General features: G+C 39.2%; 1 protein-coding gene across 1 annotated transcript in view; it reads right to left on the bottom strand.

Moving 5' to 3' along the window:
• Positions 1-347: 347 nt before the first annotated feature.
• znf644a (zinc finger protein 644a) overlaps positions 348-18,161 on the bottom strand; it is a 90,085-nt gene continuing 72,271 nt past the window's right edge. The window contains exons 3-6 of the mRNA XM_042101289.1: positions 3,570-4,061; positions 1,575-1,700; positions 1,375-1,471; positions 348-1,289 (exon numbers count right to left, since the gene is read on the bottom strand). Of these exons, the coding sequence (XP_041957223.1) occupies positions 1,097-1,289; positions 1,375-1,471; positions 1,575-1,700; positions 3,570-4,061 (908 nt within the window). The 3' untranslated portion in view covers positions 348-1,096. The remainder of the gene's footprint in view (positions 1,290-1,374; positions 1,472-1,574; positions 1,701-3,569; positions 4,062-18,161) is intronic.

Genomic DNA, 18,161 nt, shown 5'->3' with positions numbered 1-18,161 from the left:
GTTTTTTTGACCTCCTTCTTATGGGGCAGACAGCTAGTGGATTGTTAGGAAAGATTAGATGAATGTGATTATTTATTTTTGGGCAATTCCCACGGAGAGTTTCCAACTTTGAAAATCCACGGAATTTTGCAACCCTAACCGTAACACACAAAGGCAGGTTAGAAGAGAAAAAGGAAATTGTACCTAGGTTCTACAGAAGGTGGTGGTGCTAGGTTGTGAATTGGTTCCTCATAATCCAATATGTCAGTTAGTTCTCCTTCTCTTCTCCAGACATGTCAGACTTCATAGCCTGTAGTAATACCTGTTTAGTCATTGTCACAACAAACAGAAGTAGCTATAGGCACAAGTGAGGGGTTAAATAACATCATGTTACTCTAAGAAGGAAAATGATGAAGGTATGATACAATTCTAATGATAAAAAAACACACATTTACAATTACGATGACAGTTTCAGACAAAGTGTAAAATGCAAATAAAAACAGAATGTGATAATCTGTAAACCCATATTTAGCCGAAAAAAGAACATAAACAACATATACAATTTTGAAAATGATACAAAATGTATAAAACGTATCCACCACTCTGGCACCAACCTTAGAAGCCTTTGGTTTGGTAGAAAGTCCAACACAAATATGGGAATATAATATTTAAGATTTATCAGTCCATAAAAATAAACCTCATGACAAATTAAATTTCAATGCCAACTGTAATAAAAAGATAATACTGTATTGATCAATTAACAATATTAACATTTTTACCCCAGTTAGATAAGAGGATATGGAGGTATCGGTTACTGGTGTAACAGTAAACCACTAAAGTTTCTTAAGAATCACCAATTTAATTCATTTGCCTATTTTCATTGAATAAGTAATCTATTCTTGGCTATAAAGTTTTATGAAAATCATTAACAATGTTTAATGCAAACCCATATGTTTATAAGTCACCCATACAGACATACTAGTTATGTATTAATGGCCAATATACAGTATGTTCCCTAAAGTAAAGTATTACCAATGAAAATAACACTGCTGCAACATCAAAACAGTATGTGCCTTTTGAAATATGCGCGATACAAATATTTTTATTGATCTTATCTTCAAGTTAATACTTCAGTCAAAAATAAGGAGGCTTCTGTCCTCCTTTCACTGACAGGGCCCATGGGCAAGGATGTCACCTCAACCATGCATACTCCAGTATGTGGAACACTGGTATTAATGATGTGTCTCTGTAAATGCTTGATCCAGTCCTCTTGAACAGATAAAGGGCCTTGGAACACCAAATCACAGAATCTACAAAGTAAATAAGATATTTAAAAAAACTCTCTGTAATTGTGGTGCATACAAGGAAAATAAAAATGGGTAAGGCATGTAATACCTGCATGTGAGTCGATAAATTTTCTCGGTAGTGTAGGGTAGAGGAAATATTTTTTTCTTGGATCCAGACCTCTGCTTCCTTTGTTTGCAGTCATATGCTATAAGGCGTAAAGTATAAAAGGCATAAAATCACATTTGTGGTTATGGAAATGGAGTTTGGAAGTAAAGAAACAATTTCACCTTTTCCAAAGAATTACTTACTTGTGCCATAGCGCAGCGCAGCTCTCTTTCGTTTTTCATATGCCCGAAGGTGATTGGACAGACTGATACCACTATGAAATGCTGCATTACAATGTTCACACACCTTCCCGTTTAAATGACTTTTTTCTGCGAAGAAAGCATATTGAAAATATAGCTGCAAGCAGCAATGAGGGGGCCAAGCTGAATAGGCCGAAGTAACCACGGCGACAAGATAGAACTCAGACACCTGCGATCAACACTTTCAACAAGTGTCACATCAAAACATAACTGACTTTGTTGGGCTGAAACAGGGCTGAGTATTGCTTCCGCCTCCGCCAGCCAGCCCCCTCCACCTAATCACCCCTGCCCGTCCCACCGTCCCACCCCGCCCTGCCGTTGCATGCACGCATTAGAATGAACTGGATGGAACATGTTGTCATCAGTTTCACATCAAAAAATAAAAGATCGATAGCTAGAACAGCAGCTACAGGCCAAAAGGCATGTTTCTTAATTACAGCGCCCCCTAGAGGTCAAAGGTCACCTGATTTATTGAGTGTCCCCCTGATTGGGTCATGAGTCCATGCACAACGTTTGGCTTTGATACATGCAAGGGTTGCTGAGATATGAGCTCACTTCCTGTTTGGCGGCTTCGCCACAAATTTCGATTGGCTGTTACAGCCGAATGCTTCTGTCAATTGTTCCAAAAAGTGATGCACTGATAAGACATGGTCTGAAGATTGTCTCTGCCAATTTTTGTGAGGATCCACTAAGATTTGTGACCTGCGAAAATTTGTACGTGTTTTTGATTAAATCCAATATGGCGGCCGAATCAATTATGATGACATCACAAATTGGCTTGGGTTGACCTAAGGACCTTCAACAGTAGTACCAGACACCACTAGTGTATTTTAATTCTAAGCACAACTGCTGCTACAGGCCAAAAGGCATGTTTCTTAATTACAGTGCCCCCTAGAGGTCAAAGGTCACCAAATTTCTTGAGCGTCCCCCTGATTGGGTCCTGAGTCCATATACTTAGTTTGGTTATGATAGATGAATGGGTTGCTGAGATATGAGCTCACTTCCTGTTTGGCGGCTTCGCCGCAAGTTTCAATTGGATATTACGGGTGAACGGTTTAAGTTCCGAAGATAAAACACCACAACTTTTGTTAGGCTTGGTCTGAAGATCAGGTATGTCAAGTTTGGTGACGATCGGACAAAATTTGTGACCTGTGAAAAATTAATTTCACTTTCACTAAAATCCAATATGGCGGAAAATCCATCATGGCGGAAAATGACGTCATAGGGTGCGTTGAACTCGGCCTGGTCCAAGGATTCCAATGATTCCAATTTGGCCTGTTGGTGGCGCTAGAGCGCTCGTGGTGCGGACTCGAAACTTGGTGAAATTAATTCTGGGATGCAGCCTAATTAGTGTGCCAAATTTCACAACTTTTCACCAGACGGTTCTATGGGCTGCCATAGACTTAAATGGCAGAGGAAAGATGTGTAATAATAATAGGAAAAGCTAGAAACACAATAGGGTGCCTTCGCAGCTTCGCTGCTTGGCCCCCAATAATAATAGGAAAAGCTAGAAACACAATGGGTGCCTTCGCAGCTTCGCTGCTTGGCCCCCAATAATAGGAAAAGCTAGAAACACAATGGGTGCCTTCGCAGCTTCGCTGCTTGGCCCCCAATAAGAAAAGGTAGAAACACAATGGGTGCCTTCGCAGCTTCGCTGCTTGGCCCCCAATGATAACTCCTAATGCGCAATCCTAATTGCATGTGATTGTGTGATTCCTACTTCACAACCAACCATAACAAAATATCCATCTGCCTATCATGGTAATGGTATTTAGCAGACATTTTTATCCAAAGTGACTTACAATATTACAAGACAATCATATTAAAACTATCAATTTATAGCAAATAATAATACAAAAACAGTTATATGCAGTATGTACAGTGTACGTATAATTTGAATGCCTGAGGGTGGTTAGGTAAGGTTAAAATAAAAATCACCTGAGAGGGAGTCAGTCTGTTGCAGTGGTAAACTGAGAGCTTTCCTTGTTGTATGATTGAGATTCTTCACTTGATGTGCCTTCCGCTTTTTCAGCATTCCTATCAAATCACTTGAGGGGGGGGATTTTTCTGAATCTGTAACCTCAAACTGTTTATTTTTGGCTCCTTCGGCTAGCACTTCACAACAATTCTGATCATTTTCTGTAAATGATTCAATGGATAAGAAAAATGGATCTTTCCTGCTATAAGTTTTAGAAGTAATTTGTCGCTTATGGAAAGCCTGGAGAGTTTTCTGAAACTCTTTTCTATTGCTCATCAACTGCTTTAAAATGTCAAGTGGAGATCGAAAAGTAGCTGTAGAGTATGCTTTTCCCAGTCTCTTAAGATGGCCTCGCACATGATTGGATAGTCCCTTCTTTGTATCAAACCTTACCCCACATAATGGGCAGGTTACTTCAGCCGGTGATTCTGTATGCACTTCGTCCATCTGTTCTGCAATCAGAAATCAGAATGAATGAACAATTTATTATGGTATGAAATGGTAAAACCTTGAATACTGCATACATGGAAATACCATGGCAGCAATGCAGTAATAAATGGATTGTGGAAAATAGAGAAGTTGTGAATCCCTGTTTTTTTAGAGGAATTTTTTGCTGCTTTGTCACATTATTGAAATGAGGAGAAAGTATTTTAACGAAACAGGGCACAGGTATAACTGTCAACATGAGGTCATAGCTAACCAGACTTTAACTAAATGGACACATTTAGTTATACAGGTGTGACTACCAGCTTTGTCCCCTTATCATAAATCTGTACTGAATTGTTTTAACCAGCATACATTTCCTGGTTTCTTCTAGAATCCCACGCCAACATTCTATAGATTCAGTCAAAGATCCTTGATTACTAGCTCCGCTTTAACCCTCTCTGATTCAGTGTTCTTATTGTTCAATTGTTTAAAGGTCACATTCACTGACAAACCGTTTAATACTTGTTACTTTCGAAATACTATAGCTCACTCCAAGTTGCATATGCATGCTGCACGTGAAAATGATCTTCTACCCCCATTGCCCGCATTAGCCAATGAAAGAAAATACACGGAAAAACAAGCGAATCAGAAAGAGCCCTTCCCAATGACGCCGAAGGGAAACTGACTATTCATGGCCTCGCCCACCTTGGCTTGTGACCGCCTACAGGAAGACTGGAAGATTTTGCGGCTAGGGGATTGTCTCTCTGCAGCTAGTAGGAGCTAACAGCAAGTTGCCAACATGGCAGAAAAAAAATCGTGCCTGTTTTATTTCTGGCAATAACACATCAATGTTGCATGTCTTGCCTTAGAAACATGAGTTGAGGAAGAAATGGTTTGGATTTATCGTTGGAACACCACCACCGAAGTAGTGCAACATTAGTTCTGTGTTCCAATCATTTCGACAACACTCACTGCCTTAGAAAGTGGTTTTGCATCGATGTTCTGAAAACCTGGTTCTGTACCGTCATGACGATCGACCACCAGCTCACAGGCTGTAAGTACAAACAAACTTTTCCACCTAACGTCTGTTACAAAATAGCATGTTCATATTCTTCACGTTAGCATGCATGAAAAGGGTACAAGCTAGGCTTAGGCTAGCCTATATTACAGGAAGCTACACCAGGCACGTAACTGAAGTGTTCTGTTCGCGACGTGTAAAATCAGAGAATGCCTAATAGGAAGGGCTCTGGTAAAATCCATTAGAGGAATGGTCTATTTTCCCGAACGTAGCCTACAGGCCACTAACACGCCAGGTGTAGCTACTTCCATTGATTAGGCCTATTGGAAGCTAATTGTTGCAGTACATAACGCGAACGGAATGCTTCAGTTACGTGCCTGGTGTAGCTACACTCATAAGAAACTGACCACACTACCCAGAGATTTAGCTTGTTGAACCTATAATCTTCTAACCTAAGCGTTAAACCACAAATAATAATATTAGCAACAATATTTTATGCTCAACTAAGTACGGGTATTGTTCTAGTCTAAACAGGGAAAATCAAAAACACAATACCCCTGCACTATTAGGCTAAGTTGCTATCACTAGAGCTCAGGTATTTACACTTCAGTCTAATTTATGTCTTCTTGCCATTATTACATTGACATACAATGATGTTTTGTTTGATTACTTGCTGTTTACTTAGTGTTTTGTATGTCTTCCAGAGCACATCCTCATGTCAGGCTACACAGCTTTCTAGCCTACATTAGGTCATCACGTTAGAAGCAAAGGTTTGTGATCTAACTTTTATTGTTGTGCTAGTTAGTTTCTAGAAGTCTTTTTCTAGTAGTCTAATACAGGTTCTTATGTGCTCGTCAATGTTTTGGGAAGTCAATTCATGGGTTTCTTCAGGTCACTTTCCACAGGTGTATAAAATCAAGCACCTCGATTATGAATGCAGACTGCATGGTGCTTGATTAATACACCTGTGTAAATGGACCTGATGAAACCCATGAATTGCATAACAGATAGAATTGATATTACCGAATGTCTTCTTGTGGGTGTGCTACTTAGTACATCATACACCTTACCACAGTCACTAAAATATTTTTGTTTCCATTGCGCCAGTACAGTTTTGTGAGATAGTGAATGTCCTGTGTACTATTAGTATCTTGTAACTTGACAGTAATACACATTTATTTACTTTAGGTACCCAAACAGAATACTTCATGAAAAGTATGAGTATTGATACAAGCACTTCGGATACACCATGGGCATGGGGGCCTGCTACCTCTACTGCCATCAAGCCTGTTCATCCAAGGCCAGCTAGAAGACCTCGGATTGATCAAGAGGAGGAGGAGGATGAAAGCGACATCTCCACAATAACACCTGATGGCTCCACCTATGGCCCAGCGCAATCAAAGAGCAATGTAATAAAATCATCACAGCCAACGAATGTGTTTTGTGTGTTGTCCCTTCGGATCCCCAGGACAATACAAGCCAAAACAACAACTCAGACCTTTTTCCCTAAATAATCCCAGCACTATCTTACAAAGGATCTGTAGGCCAGATGTCTGCATCATCTGGCAAAAAGAGGACATTTTGAATTCTGTGCATAGTTTGGATGTTCTTGTTTTGTGTTTGCATTATTTTAATAGACTGCAATATTACTATTTGTCAGTGTTTCACGGACCACCTAGCAAAAAAAAAACAAAACAGTAGACCTACTTCAACAGTATATTACACAATAGGCCTTCTTACTGAACCACCTTGCTTATTGTCTTTGCACCTTGCTTATGGTGTCAGAGGATTCGTATGATTTAAACTGGCATAGGTTACATCAGTGTTGCAGAACTGTTTGGATTTACATACAAGTTGGTTCAATATTGCAAACAACTCATCTATTATATTTTACCACATCTACTTGTGGAACACTTGAGAGAGCTTGCGGACCACACTTTGAGTACCACTGCTGTATGTAAATATAATAAAGTTGTTTATAGACAACTGACCTGTTTTGTATATTTGTTTTAGGAGTTTCATCAGTTTTTGTCCCTTTTAAGCTAAAGGTTTATCTTACCTTTCATATCTTCAGTCTCACAGAGGGCCATAGTTGTCATAGTCGAATGTTTAGTGCATTTTGAAGGGAGTACATTATGCTAAGGCAGACTGGTTCTAATCCTGGGTACAGGGTCATACAGACAACAGGGGTACTGGTGTTGCCCATTTTTCTAACCACATGACCAATCCCCTTACGAAAAAGTAGTATAGGAATCTTATAGTATTTGGGACAAAATATTATAGTAATCTTATAGGAATAATTGGGACATACTGTAGAAGTACTACTAATAACTCTATAATATCCTGTAACCGCTATAGTTTTTCTATAGTAGTCTTATAGTACCTAGTATTCCTATAAGATTACTGTAATATTTAGTCCCAAAATACTATAAGATTCCTATAGGCTACTTTTTCTGTCATACGTGACAGAAAACAACTTGAGTAGGCTAACCTTTGCCAATGTCAGGCTATCAAAGCCATAGTTCTCATTACCGGAGAAGTCTTGCAGCACACATTCTCTTGCTTCTGTAGGCATTCTGGTACAATTCCAGCAAAATATAGCTAGGTAGGCGTGTTTGCATTTAGATCTATCTATATATTGGGCTATGACCAAGTGGTCTTTCAATGATAGTAGCATGGAATTCAAACCATAACTATCTAGCTATTCCGATAGCATTAGCAGGCTAGGTCAGTGGCTGAACTGCATTTAGGGTGCTTACCTGTGTTGTGAAGTAAAATATCTACTAGGAAGATTGCAAAGACTTTTGACTGTGTAAAGAAATAGGTCTTTATTTTAAAACGTTTCCAACTGTTTATTACTTGAAAGCAAGATGACGATTGTCACAAACGTTTACCTCTTTTAGGAGAAATTTTAAGCTGACAGGCAATTGTTACCATTCTATTAAACCAACGTTCACCGACAAACGATCAGGAAGCAGTTCTTCTTCCTACTCGAATACTAGGATCAAACACATGAAGTTGTATCTCCGAAGACATTTTGTGCAACAGTTTTGACTCGAGTTTTAGCCAGGTTTTAGCACTGTAAAGTTGAATATGGAGCATAGCACAGGCAGAATCGGATGAGGACGCACTGGAGGAAGCGTCACAGTACTGTTAGCCAATCAGAGGTGAATTCATTAGCATGTCATTAATATTCATGACTAGAGGCGAAATCCAGTCGTTCCTCCCCGCCCACCTTCCCCACCAAACTAGAACAGCATGAAACAGACGCAGGACAGCATTTTTTTCACCAAAACCGGCTCACAGGGCATTCATCAATACTACAGACCACTGCAAAATTAATGAAAAAACGATGAGATGAGACCTTTAATGGCAGAAAAGTCTGTGAGGGTTATTATTATTATTATTATTATTATTATTATTATCATCATTAATTATTATTATTAATATAATAATAATAATAATAATAATAATAATCTATCTATAAATGACAGGAATGTCTGTCTGTCAGTGTGTCTATTATTCGCATATCTCTCGAACCATTCGTCCGATTGATTTCAAACATGGCAAGTGTCTTGCTATGGGCACGAGTAAGTGCAGTGCCAAGTTTGATGTTGTTTGGATAAGTAATGCAAAACATATTGTTAAATATATCGGTCAAAGAAGCTGACATTGGCTTTCTCCGCTCTACTGTAACCACTCCCCTCTCACACAGCACAGTGCAGTGCCAGAGACAGAGCGGGTAAGCAGAGTTTTGGCAGCACTGAATCAGGGCACAGCACGGGTCAAGATGCATGATATTTGGAGGATTGTCATGTCTGACCTCAACCATAAAGAATCACTGTTTGCAGTTTGCTTGCATAAAATGGTTTCCGTGGATTTTGCACGCCAACAAACATGGGTATGCAGTGGCTAATCAAAATGACGTAAACATGATGTGCAATAAACTGACACTTCAAATAGCCCAGGCTACTTTGGACTTGAGACTTTGAATAAACAAACGATAATTCCAACTGCAAGGTCCCGATTTGAAACAAGCAATAGCAATGGTCCCGAATTTAAGGATGTTTCAGAATGCCACACAGCTAGACAACGAGTGGCAGACAGAGCGACATGTCACTTATGCTACCAAGACTGTTTTAGAGTCACATCATTGCAAATCTCATATGATGATGCATCTCTCTACAAAATGGCTTGTCTTCTATATCATTAAGTTATTCAAGAGGCTAAACATACAGTCTTACATGAAAGCTTTAAGCTTATTTCATTTCGATCAGCTACAGACAGTGAGTGGCAGACAGAGCGTGATGTCACTCAACACTAGAGACTGTTGACATTGTGGGCATGTAATTGTGCTACGATTGCAATTTTTTGGGCTGATTCCGATTTTTCATAGAGTTTGACCTGCCGATACCGATTTTAGCCGATTCCGATTTAATTTCTTCTAACCATTTTACAGCACACACAAATAGTTATTTTCTATATTTTCTTTAATGGAACATGTTAATATATTAATGTAACCAACTTATCAATAATGAAATGGCTGTTAAAAAAATGGAACCGGTGAGCAGACAGATTCTTCTTGAAGTCTAACTTCAGGTGCAGTATCAAACTATAATGCTTCCCAGCAGGGCTCCGAACCGGTTCAAGGAACGAAAACGAAAACCGAAAACGAACGGAATTTTACGAGGAGCGGAAACGGAAACGAAAACAAAATGGTCTTCAACTGTTCCGGAACAGAAACGTTATTCTGAAATCCACAAAACCGGTTAATAATGTTTTTTTTCGTTCTCTATATATTTTATAAAATTTCACAAAAGCATATCCTAAGTGTTCTACTCGTTTGATTGTAGGCGAACAGCCTAATAATTTGATTTCTGCAGTTTGAAAAAAACCCCCCAAATAAATGGACATTTGGTCCAAATGTGTATATTTTGTCTTGCTGTTGTAATGTAACCTATCCGTCTGCCACTTCGGATCTTAGGCCAGCTCGTAGCGTAGGCTACTGAAACTGATTTGGAAATTGCTTGTAGCCTATGCGTAATAGCCTATTTTGCCTGTCCACGCCTTGTCGTTTTAAAGTCGGGATTTGAAATGTTTGCGCAATTATAGCCTATTCTATGCAAACGGGATTAACGGGAAATTTGAGATAGGCCTTGTCAGCAACAGACAGGTTCGTTTATAAACAGGGTTGGAATTATAGCGCAAGCCTTTGAAGATCTCCATATGCAAAACTTAGGCTACAACCAGGTAAGGAGTTTAGCACGTATCCAGAAATATTTTATTTGATAAGAAATGATTTATAGGCATAGGTTAGGCCTACAGTAAGTCTGTAGGCTATGGGATGGATAGCCCATCTGAATGTTTTTGGTGATTTATTATTTTTGGGCATAGCTACGGTATAGGCTAAATCAAGGGGAAATAATGAGTACGTCTATTCTAAAGTCCACAAAAATAGACTTGATAGGCCCGCCAAACACTGCCGGAACTTTAAGAACGAACGATATTTTGCGTTCCGAACCGGTTCAGGACCGATATGTTGGTGGCGGAACGCATGCAAGAACGAAAACGTTAAACATAGGCCTACCTGAACCGTTCGGAACGGAACGTTTGAAAAATTATTTTGTTTTCAAGCCCTGCTTCCCAGTGTGGGACATTCATTTCACAGGCTACTAATATAAATGCATTGTTATGGAACACCTATTTTTTTTCCTCACATCAGTGTTTCCTCTAGAATTTTTTCCAGCAGCGGTGCTGTTGATTGTGGGAAGCCCCCCCCCAAAAAAGAGGAAAATTTACTCCTTAAAATATGTAAGCCTATATAGGCCTACTTTAATCGTTCTCATACAAACCTATTCAAAGTGCCTGTTTTTTTTCCAATTATTTAATTACCTGTGTTATTAGGTTGACATTGTCTGTAGGCTAGGCCTTTTTGAAATGTATACAGGCAACTATTGGAGTGCTATGATACCCAGATATGTCCTTGCATGATGCTTGAAATTTCCATCCACCCACAAAGCTGTTTTTATACTGCACTGTTGCATATTTAGTTCCTTACACATTTATTGAAAGTGCCTGGTTTGTGGTTGATTGGCTTGTTGTATTGCATTAGCACTATATATTTTGTTTGTGCTATTGATGTGTGTGCATGTTTGGGGTGGGGGGGGGGGGGGTGGGGGGGGGCCGGTGCCGTCATAATTTTCCTGGTGGATTTTAGTGCCCCACTCCGCCCCTGCCCCCTAAGGTTTCAGACTTGGAGCCACTTCAGATCTAACCTCTGGGGCTAGATATTTGCTGTATAATACACATCTTTGAGGAGTAAAATACTTTTACAAGTCATTCCAGAATTCTACTGTGAAGATCTAAAACTTACCCTTAAAGGAGTACCGGAATGTTGGGAAATGAATGTTATAAAGAATATCTGGGCTCATTGAATTCACCATAGAATTTTAGAACCTTCAATTGTTGCGGAACTTAGAATGTTCAAAAACCTACACCCAGAGCCATACACCTTAAGGGTTAACTGCCATTCAAACTGGTTGCTTGGGTTAATTATGACAGTATCAAATGGAACCTTTAATTGGCAACATTCTAATCACATACAAATGTGATTTCTTTTTGCACTTTTAGGCCTATACTGTTATGATGCCGATAGATAGATAGATAGATAGATAGAGGAATGGTAGATGTTAAATAATATGTAGAAATATATATAACAGCAATTTAATAAGGAACCCCTTTAAAAAAAACACACAACAATAACAATTTATTCATTGATAATCATCCTTCCACCAAGTACATTTCCTCTATCAGAATGGTTGCAAAGCAACGTTGAGTAACTGTAACTTTTGTATCAGGTCAAAGAGTATAGAAGAAACAATAAATTATTTACTTAATATTACTTATTATTACTTATAAGTGTAAAGAAACTAACATCTTAACTAATTTCGTTTAAAATAGGTAGTGGCCATGTTTCATTGGCCAAGGATCTTGTTGAGTTTAAGGATTGCCAATGACAATTAGCCCCAGAGCTGGACAGGCTAGATGATGGGACTGGCATACTGTAGAAGCCACACTCAGGAGCAATGGGGCAAAGTGGCACACGACCTGCTGATTAAAGTACAACCAAATAAAGCTGCAGCGAAGGCGCAAGTCATTAGAAACGGTGAAGGAAGATGTGCCAATGGTCCATACACATTGACACGGTCATGTTTCCATCCAAGAGCATTTGTGTTTCTTTTGTAATGAACCAGCTGGTTCAGAAATATTACATGAGGCATCCACAAAACAGCTAGATGTTAATGTTAGAAATGCTGCTTTGAAATTCAAGATACAGAATTATTTGCATACAAATTGCTCTGCCAAAATATTTGTGGGCTGTTCTGTGTTGGGAGTATTAGACAGAAAACAGACCAGTATGCAATGCTAAAATTGAATAAAAAAAAATAAAAAAATGTAATATGTTCTCCTACTCCTACGTAACCTGATTCTCGCCAGATGAATTTCGTTCCGCCTAGCTCCACTCATCCATCTGGGACCAATCCATTGGAGTGTTGCTTCAGAAGGCTGGGCCTAATCAAAAAATGCTTGCATATGATTGAATAAGCCACTTGTCCGTCATCTATTGACGTGCTACTTCAACCACTCACATCGAAGCCAACCCGTAAACGCTGACAGTCTCACAGTCGCTTCTATGCTATGTCACATCTATGAAACTCCCGCCCTGCGTCCTGATTGGCTGTACCATAAAATCGGGTGCAGAAATCACTCTCAATGGAAGAGGTCCCAGATGGATGTGAGTGAAGCTAGGCGGAACGAAATTCATCTGGCGAGAGTCAGGTTAACTCCTACGGACTTTCCCCTAAAGATGCCAACTGCAGCAGCAACATTTCCGGAAAGGTACTGGCTTGATGAAATTCATTCTGGACTCTATCCGACCACTTAAAGACCTTGGGATACTTTGGTTTGGCTTTAGGGACCCTCTACTCACTACTACGTAAGTGTAATGTTGTTTGGAACTGTAGAAAAGGTATAAAAATAGCCTTTTGTAGTGGCGAAATGACATGCCCTGGTCACTTCCAGGCTAACGAGTTTTGACTAAAAACGGTAAAATCGAACTTTCTCAAAACACATCCGGATGACATGATTTTGATGTCAACTCAACATATGTACTCCTAATCATCCATAAATTGATCTAAAGTGCATTTTACTCTGGATAATTCCAAGTTATGGTAAAATGTGAATAAAAAACAATGCATGATTTATAAATCATGTCAACCCTATATTTAATTGAGAGTAATTCAAAGACACCATATTAACTATTGAAGGAGAGAAATTGTATTGTTTTTTGGAAAAATGTTAATTTTTTTATTTAATGACATCAAAAAAGCTGGGACCGGGGCATTTTTATCACTGTGTTGATTCACCTCTCCATTTAACAACATTCTGTAAATGCTTAGGAAGTGAGGAGACCAGTTCCTAAAGTTTTGAGAATGAAATGGGATCCCATTCCTGCCTGGTATAGGATTTAATAATATATAATATAAGCTGGGGACTTCGATCAGGACCCAGTTTTTAGACAATGAATGGTTGTCAGAAGTTTTCCTGAGCCCAATGTCCCTAGAACATGGGCACGCAAATACAATGGCTAATCCAGCATAGACGTACCCTGGAAATCCAGAGTTCTCGCGAGAGCACAATGGAATTGTCTCTGCGAGACACTCTGGCAAAGAGCAATGATGCACGTTACTTTTTACCCCAACATTACTTCCCCCAACATTCCTGGGAACCAGCTAAACTGATGAAGACAGCGCTGCAACGTTGGAGGACAGTACACATTGGTCGTAGTGTTATCCCATTGCGTTGAAGTCCGAAATCATTCAAAGTAAACATGGTCTAGATTTTTAAATGCATGCTGGTTGCCGCCCCTCGAGTTGGGCCATTACATTGCTCTTTTCCAGACCCTTAATCTTTCTAGATTATCAGGGTCTGGATTTTCCAGGCTAGCATAGACGTGTATGTCTTTGGAATTGAGTAAACAAATCTTCGTTTACAAGATTGCTACACTTTTGAAACGATTTGACAAGAATTTAATGTACCAATTTAAGTTTAATTTCACTGCTATAGTTACGCCCCTGCTGGAAGTTGTAAGTCAATCAACCTTTTCCAGACCCACTCCCAATTGTACAATTGTGAAGGTCTGAGTGTTCCCAGGCTAGTATAAAAGACCACGGCATCCAATATATTTTTCACAGCCCTGTCTCTTGTTTTAAAGATTTCTCTAGATTCTCTCAACATTTGAATGATATTATGTGCTGTAGATAATGAAATCCTCAAATCCTTCACAATTTCATGATAAGAAACATTATTCTTATATTGTTTCATCATTTGCTCAAACGGGTTTATACAGAGTGATGAATACCTCCTCTCTGGGATGCTCTTTTGGGGAAGCCGTGGCCTACTGGTTAGGGCTTTGGACTTGTAACCAGAGGGTTGCCAGTTCGAACCCCGACCTGTAGGAACGGCTGAAGTGCATTTGAGCAAGGCACCTAATAGGGATCGACCAATTATCGGCCTGGCCGATTATTAGGGCCGATATTTAGCATTTTTATAATAATTGGTATCGGTCATTTTTTCCACCGATAAGCCGATATTGAAATGGATAAAGAATGAAACACGCTACTTTGTCAGTAAAGCGTCTCTCACTCCCTGCATTTGCTACTCTGTGGTCAAGAGCATTGTCCCGCCCACTACACTGTCTGATTTGTTAGTTAGCACGAATGCAGCCAATCAGGATCGAAGACTGAACACAGACAAAGTTTAGGATTCTCACTGAGGCAGACTGTAGACTGGGCTTCAGCTGTACGGAGCTATTTTTCGACGGTAAGGAAGGTAGCCTACATTGCTGAAGTTGCAATGAATCACAATCATCTACACTGAAGTTACAAAAACACCACTTTGTAAGTTATTGTCTCTTTGATCCGGATCAATAAGTAAAGCACCCACTTCCTTCATCGAATTCCCGATTGATGCACGTTACTGTTTACTAGTTAGCCTACAAACTCTCGGGTACTGCGTGTCGGGAGTTCTCTGCCTCCGCCTCGTTTGTTAATTGTGAATAACGGGACACCACGGCGGACATAGTACATACAAGTCCTAAATTATGCGATAGCGAACGTCAAAAAGTCTAATTGCTCCTTTTTGAAACGGACTGTCAGAAAAGACAACATGCACCCAGGGTCAGCCGTAATTTAATCCGACCTAAACTAAATCGCGTCCTGAGCTTTAGGCTCTCAAAAGTGTAGCTTGTAGTCTACACATGGACACAAATTGCATACTTAAATAGCCTAAGAACTATTTTAAAACTGTTTTGTTAAACTATTCAACCGTAACACTTGCCATCACGCATGCACCTCTTCCTCTCCCTCTCTCGTGCACTCACACACACGATGGCAAAGCATCCTCTTTGTGACAGGTCCCTTAACAAGCACATAGCCCATTGTGTAGGCCTAGTCTATGAAAATAATTGCTATCACTTAGCTCTTGGATTAACATGAAACACAGGATTTACACTTGCAAGTGATGCAAGTTGATAGACAATTGTGTATCAAAAGAAGAAAGAAAAGTTTGCATAATTAAATACTTTTTTGCAGCATATCACCTTTACTACCTACCCCCCTTTTTGACAACTGACATATCGGTTTTACATATCGGTTATCGGCCTCCTGTTTTGGTAATAATTGATATCGGTATCGGCCCTGAAAAAACCATATCGGTCGATCCCTAGCACCTAACCCCTCACTGCTCCCCGAGTGCCGCTGTAGCAGGCAGCTCACTGAGTCAGGATTAGTCTGTGCTTCACCTCACTGTGTGTTCACTGTGTGCTAAGTGTGTTTCACTAATTCACAGATTGGGATAAAGGCAGAGACCAAATTTCCCTCACGGGACCAAAAGAGTATACTTACTTATACTTTAATCCCCATTCATGATTCCAGTTCACCTAACTAGTTGTGCCATGCTCCTCCTTTTGCTGTCTTTATCATTACACAACTTTTCAACTTTTTTGAGACTGTTCAGTTGCTGGCATCAAATTCTAAATGTACTTATGGTTTCCATGAAATAGTCAAATGTATCTCCTTCAACAGTTTAAATGTTGTCTTTAAACTATTCTCAATTAAACAAAGTGTTGACATGATTTGTAAATCATTCTTTTTATTCCATTCGATGTCATAATGCACTCAAGCAGAGATTGTACATGGCAGTACCGAAGTGTGATGTTCCATTTCCATGACGGCAGAATCACTGGATCTAAACAAACTTAAAATCACTGGATCTAAACAAACTTTCGAAGTGGCTTAAATAGCATTGAATGTAGACATGTGGCATCATTTCTAGCTTATACATTTTTTAAATGTAGGCTATAGCCATTTGAATGTGTTTTACCTGCTAGGCAGCAGCTTAGCCACATAACACTGGCAGGTGTAATAGAAAGAAACAAAATTCCAGTGGATATTTCACGTCTTCTCAAAGACTGTCGGCTATTAAAAGCAGGCTTGGAATTTCACAATTTTAGGGGCAAGGCCACTTGGCCTTCAGTTGGGCATATTTGGTGGAGGGCACAAAGGCCACACGTCAGGGCACCAAGGCCAAAGTTAACTATACAGTAGTAGGCTATAAAAATGATCAAAGTTGTATTCAGCCTATTCACAGCAGTAGACCTGCATTAGCCTATGAAACATTACAAAAACATGAAACATGACATATTACATAGAACTGTAAATCATCTGATTTTAATATTTACAGATATTTAGGCTACATTTAACATTTATTTTATATTTGGCATGTTATGAAATAATGTAGAACAATTTAAACACATTGTGAAACTTAAAGCCCAAATTTGAAGACATGCATGTCGAAATTTGTGGATTACTCTGGAACGGCTAACATGGTGACTTCTGGACAGATTGAGTTACAAATTATGACATAACCATCAACACAAGCATTTACAAAGCATGATTATTGCAGTACTTGAACAGGATTATTCATGTTTTTCTTTCACCTTTTTCATTTACATTATTAGTATTAGCCACTGTACAACTGTACACTGTAGGCCACTGTACAAACTATTACTATTTAGAATATACAGTGCTGTGCATAAGTTAAGACATTTATATATAATAACATTTATTTATTTATTTACAATATATGATGCATTAAAAAATAATTGATGTCCTATTTTTTTAATTAAGGCATTAAGACAAAAGGCAAAATATGTTTTTTATTCCTCCCTTTAGTCAATTTCAGCATGGGTGTCTTAACTTTTGCACAGCACTGTATAAATTATATAGACTTCTCTTTCATGTCATTACACTGTATTGGTGCTGTGCAAGTCGAATTGAGTGCCTGTCACTTTAATGCCGTGACGGCCCGTGACGCTTGCTTGATTCTCACGGTTTTAAGCTAACTTAGTAGCGTTGTTGTGCATGGTCCATAAGAATATGTGGATGAAATGAATTATGTTTCCCATGTCATTTGGTAAAATAAATGGTCAAAAACTCGAAGAAAATCTATCTTGGATTATAGCAGAAGAAGTGTCTTGTATCATATCTATAATTTTGGTGAGCTCTAAAGGAATTACAAACTATCTCAGATGTAAATGGTTGCGTATCCTATTACTCAAATTCAATTAAACCCACCAATAGGCTAGCTAGACCTTAGTTTCACAGCCTAGGTATGTTAGCAACACAGGGCTTGAAAGCATTGGCTGTATCACAAACAAAAACTAAACAATGCGTGGAATTTATCTGGGAATAGGCTACTGAAGGTAGGGGCGAGCTATCTCGCTGGCGTGTTTAATTTGGTTCCTTGGTTAACATAATGTAGGCTATGTTTTTTTGCACAAAATTGCGTCTGCTAATAAACTTAAACATAAACACAAACAAGTGTGATCTGTGGAATCCCTGACTGCGCCTTCAACGTTAGCCTACTATTAGCTGTTCCTGAAGTTCACTTGCGTCTATTTTTTTTTTTTTAATTAGGCAACTTTTTTTGCAGTGGCGCTTGAATTCCAGGAGCGGCGCTGCGCTGCTGATGAATACATTGTAGGGGA

Source organism: Alosa sapidissima, chromosome 1 (genome assembly GCF_018492685.1).
Source record: "Alosa sapidissima isolate fAloSap1 chromosome 1, fAloSap1.pri, whole genome shotgun sequence".
Taxonomy (NCBI): Eukaryota; Metazoa; Chordata; class Actinopteri; order Clupeiformes; family Clupeidae; genus Alosa; species Alosa sapidissima.
This window is presented reverse-complemented; position numbering and strand designations above follow the sequence as displayed.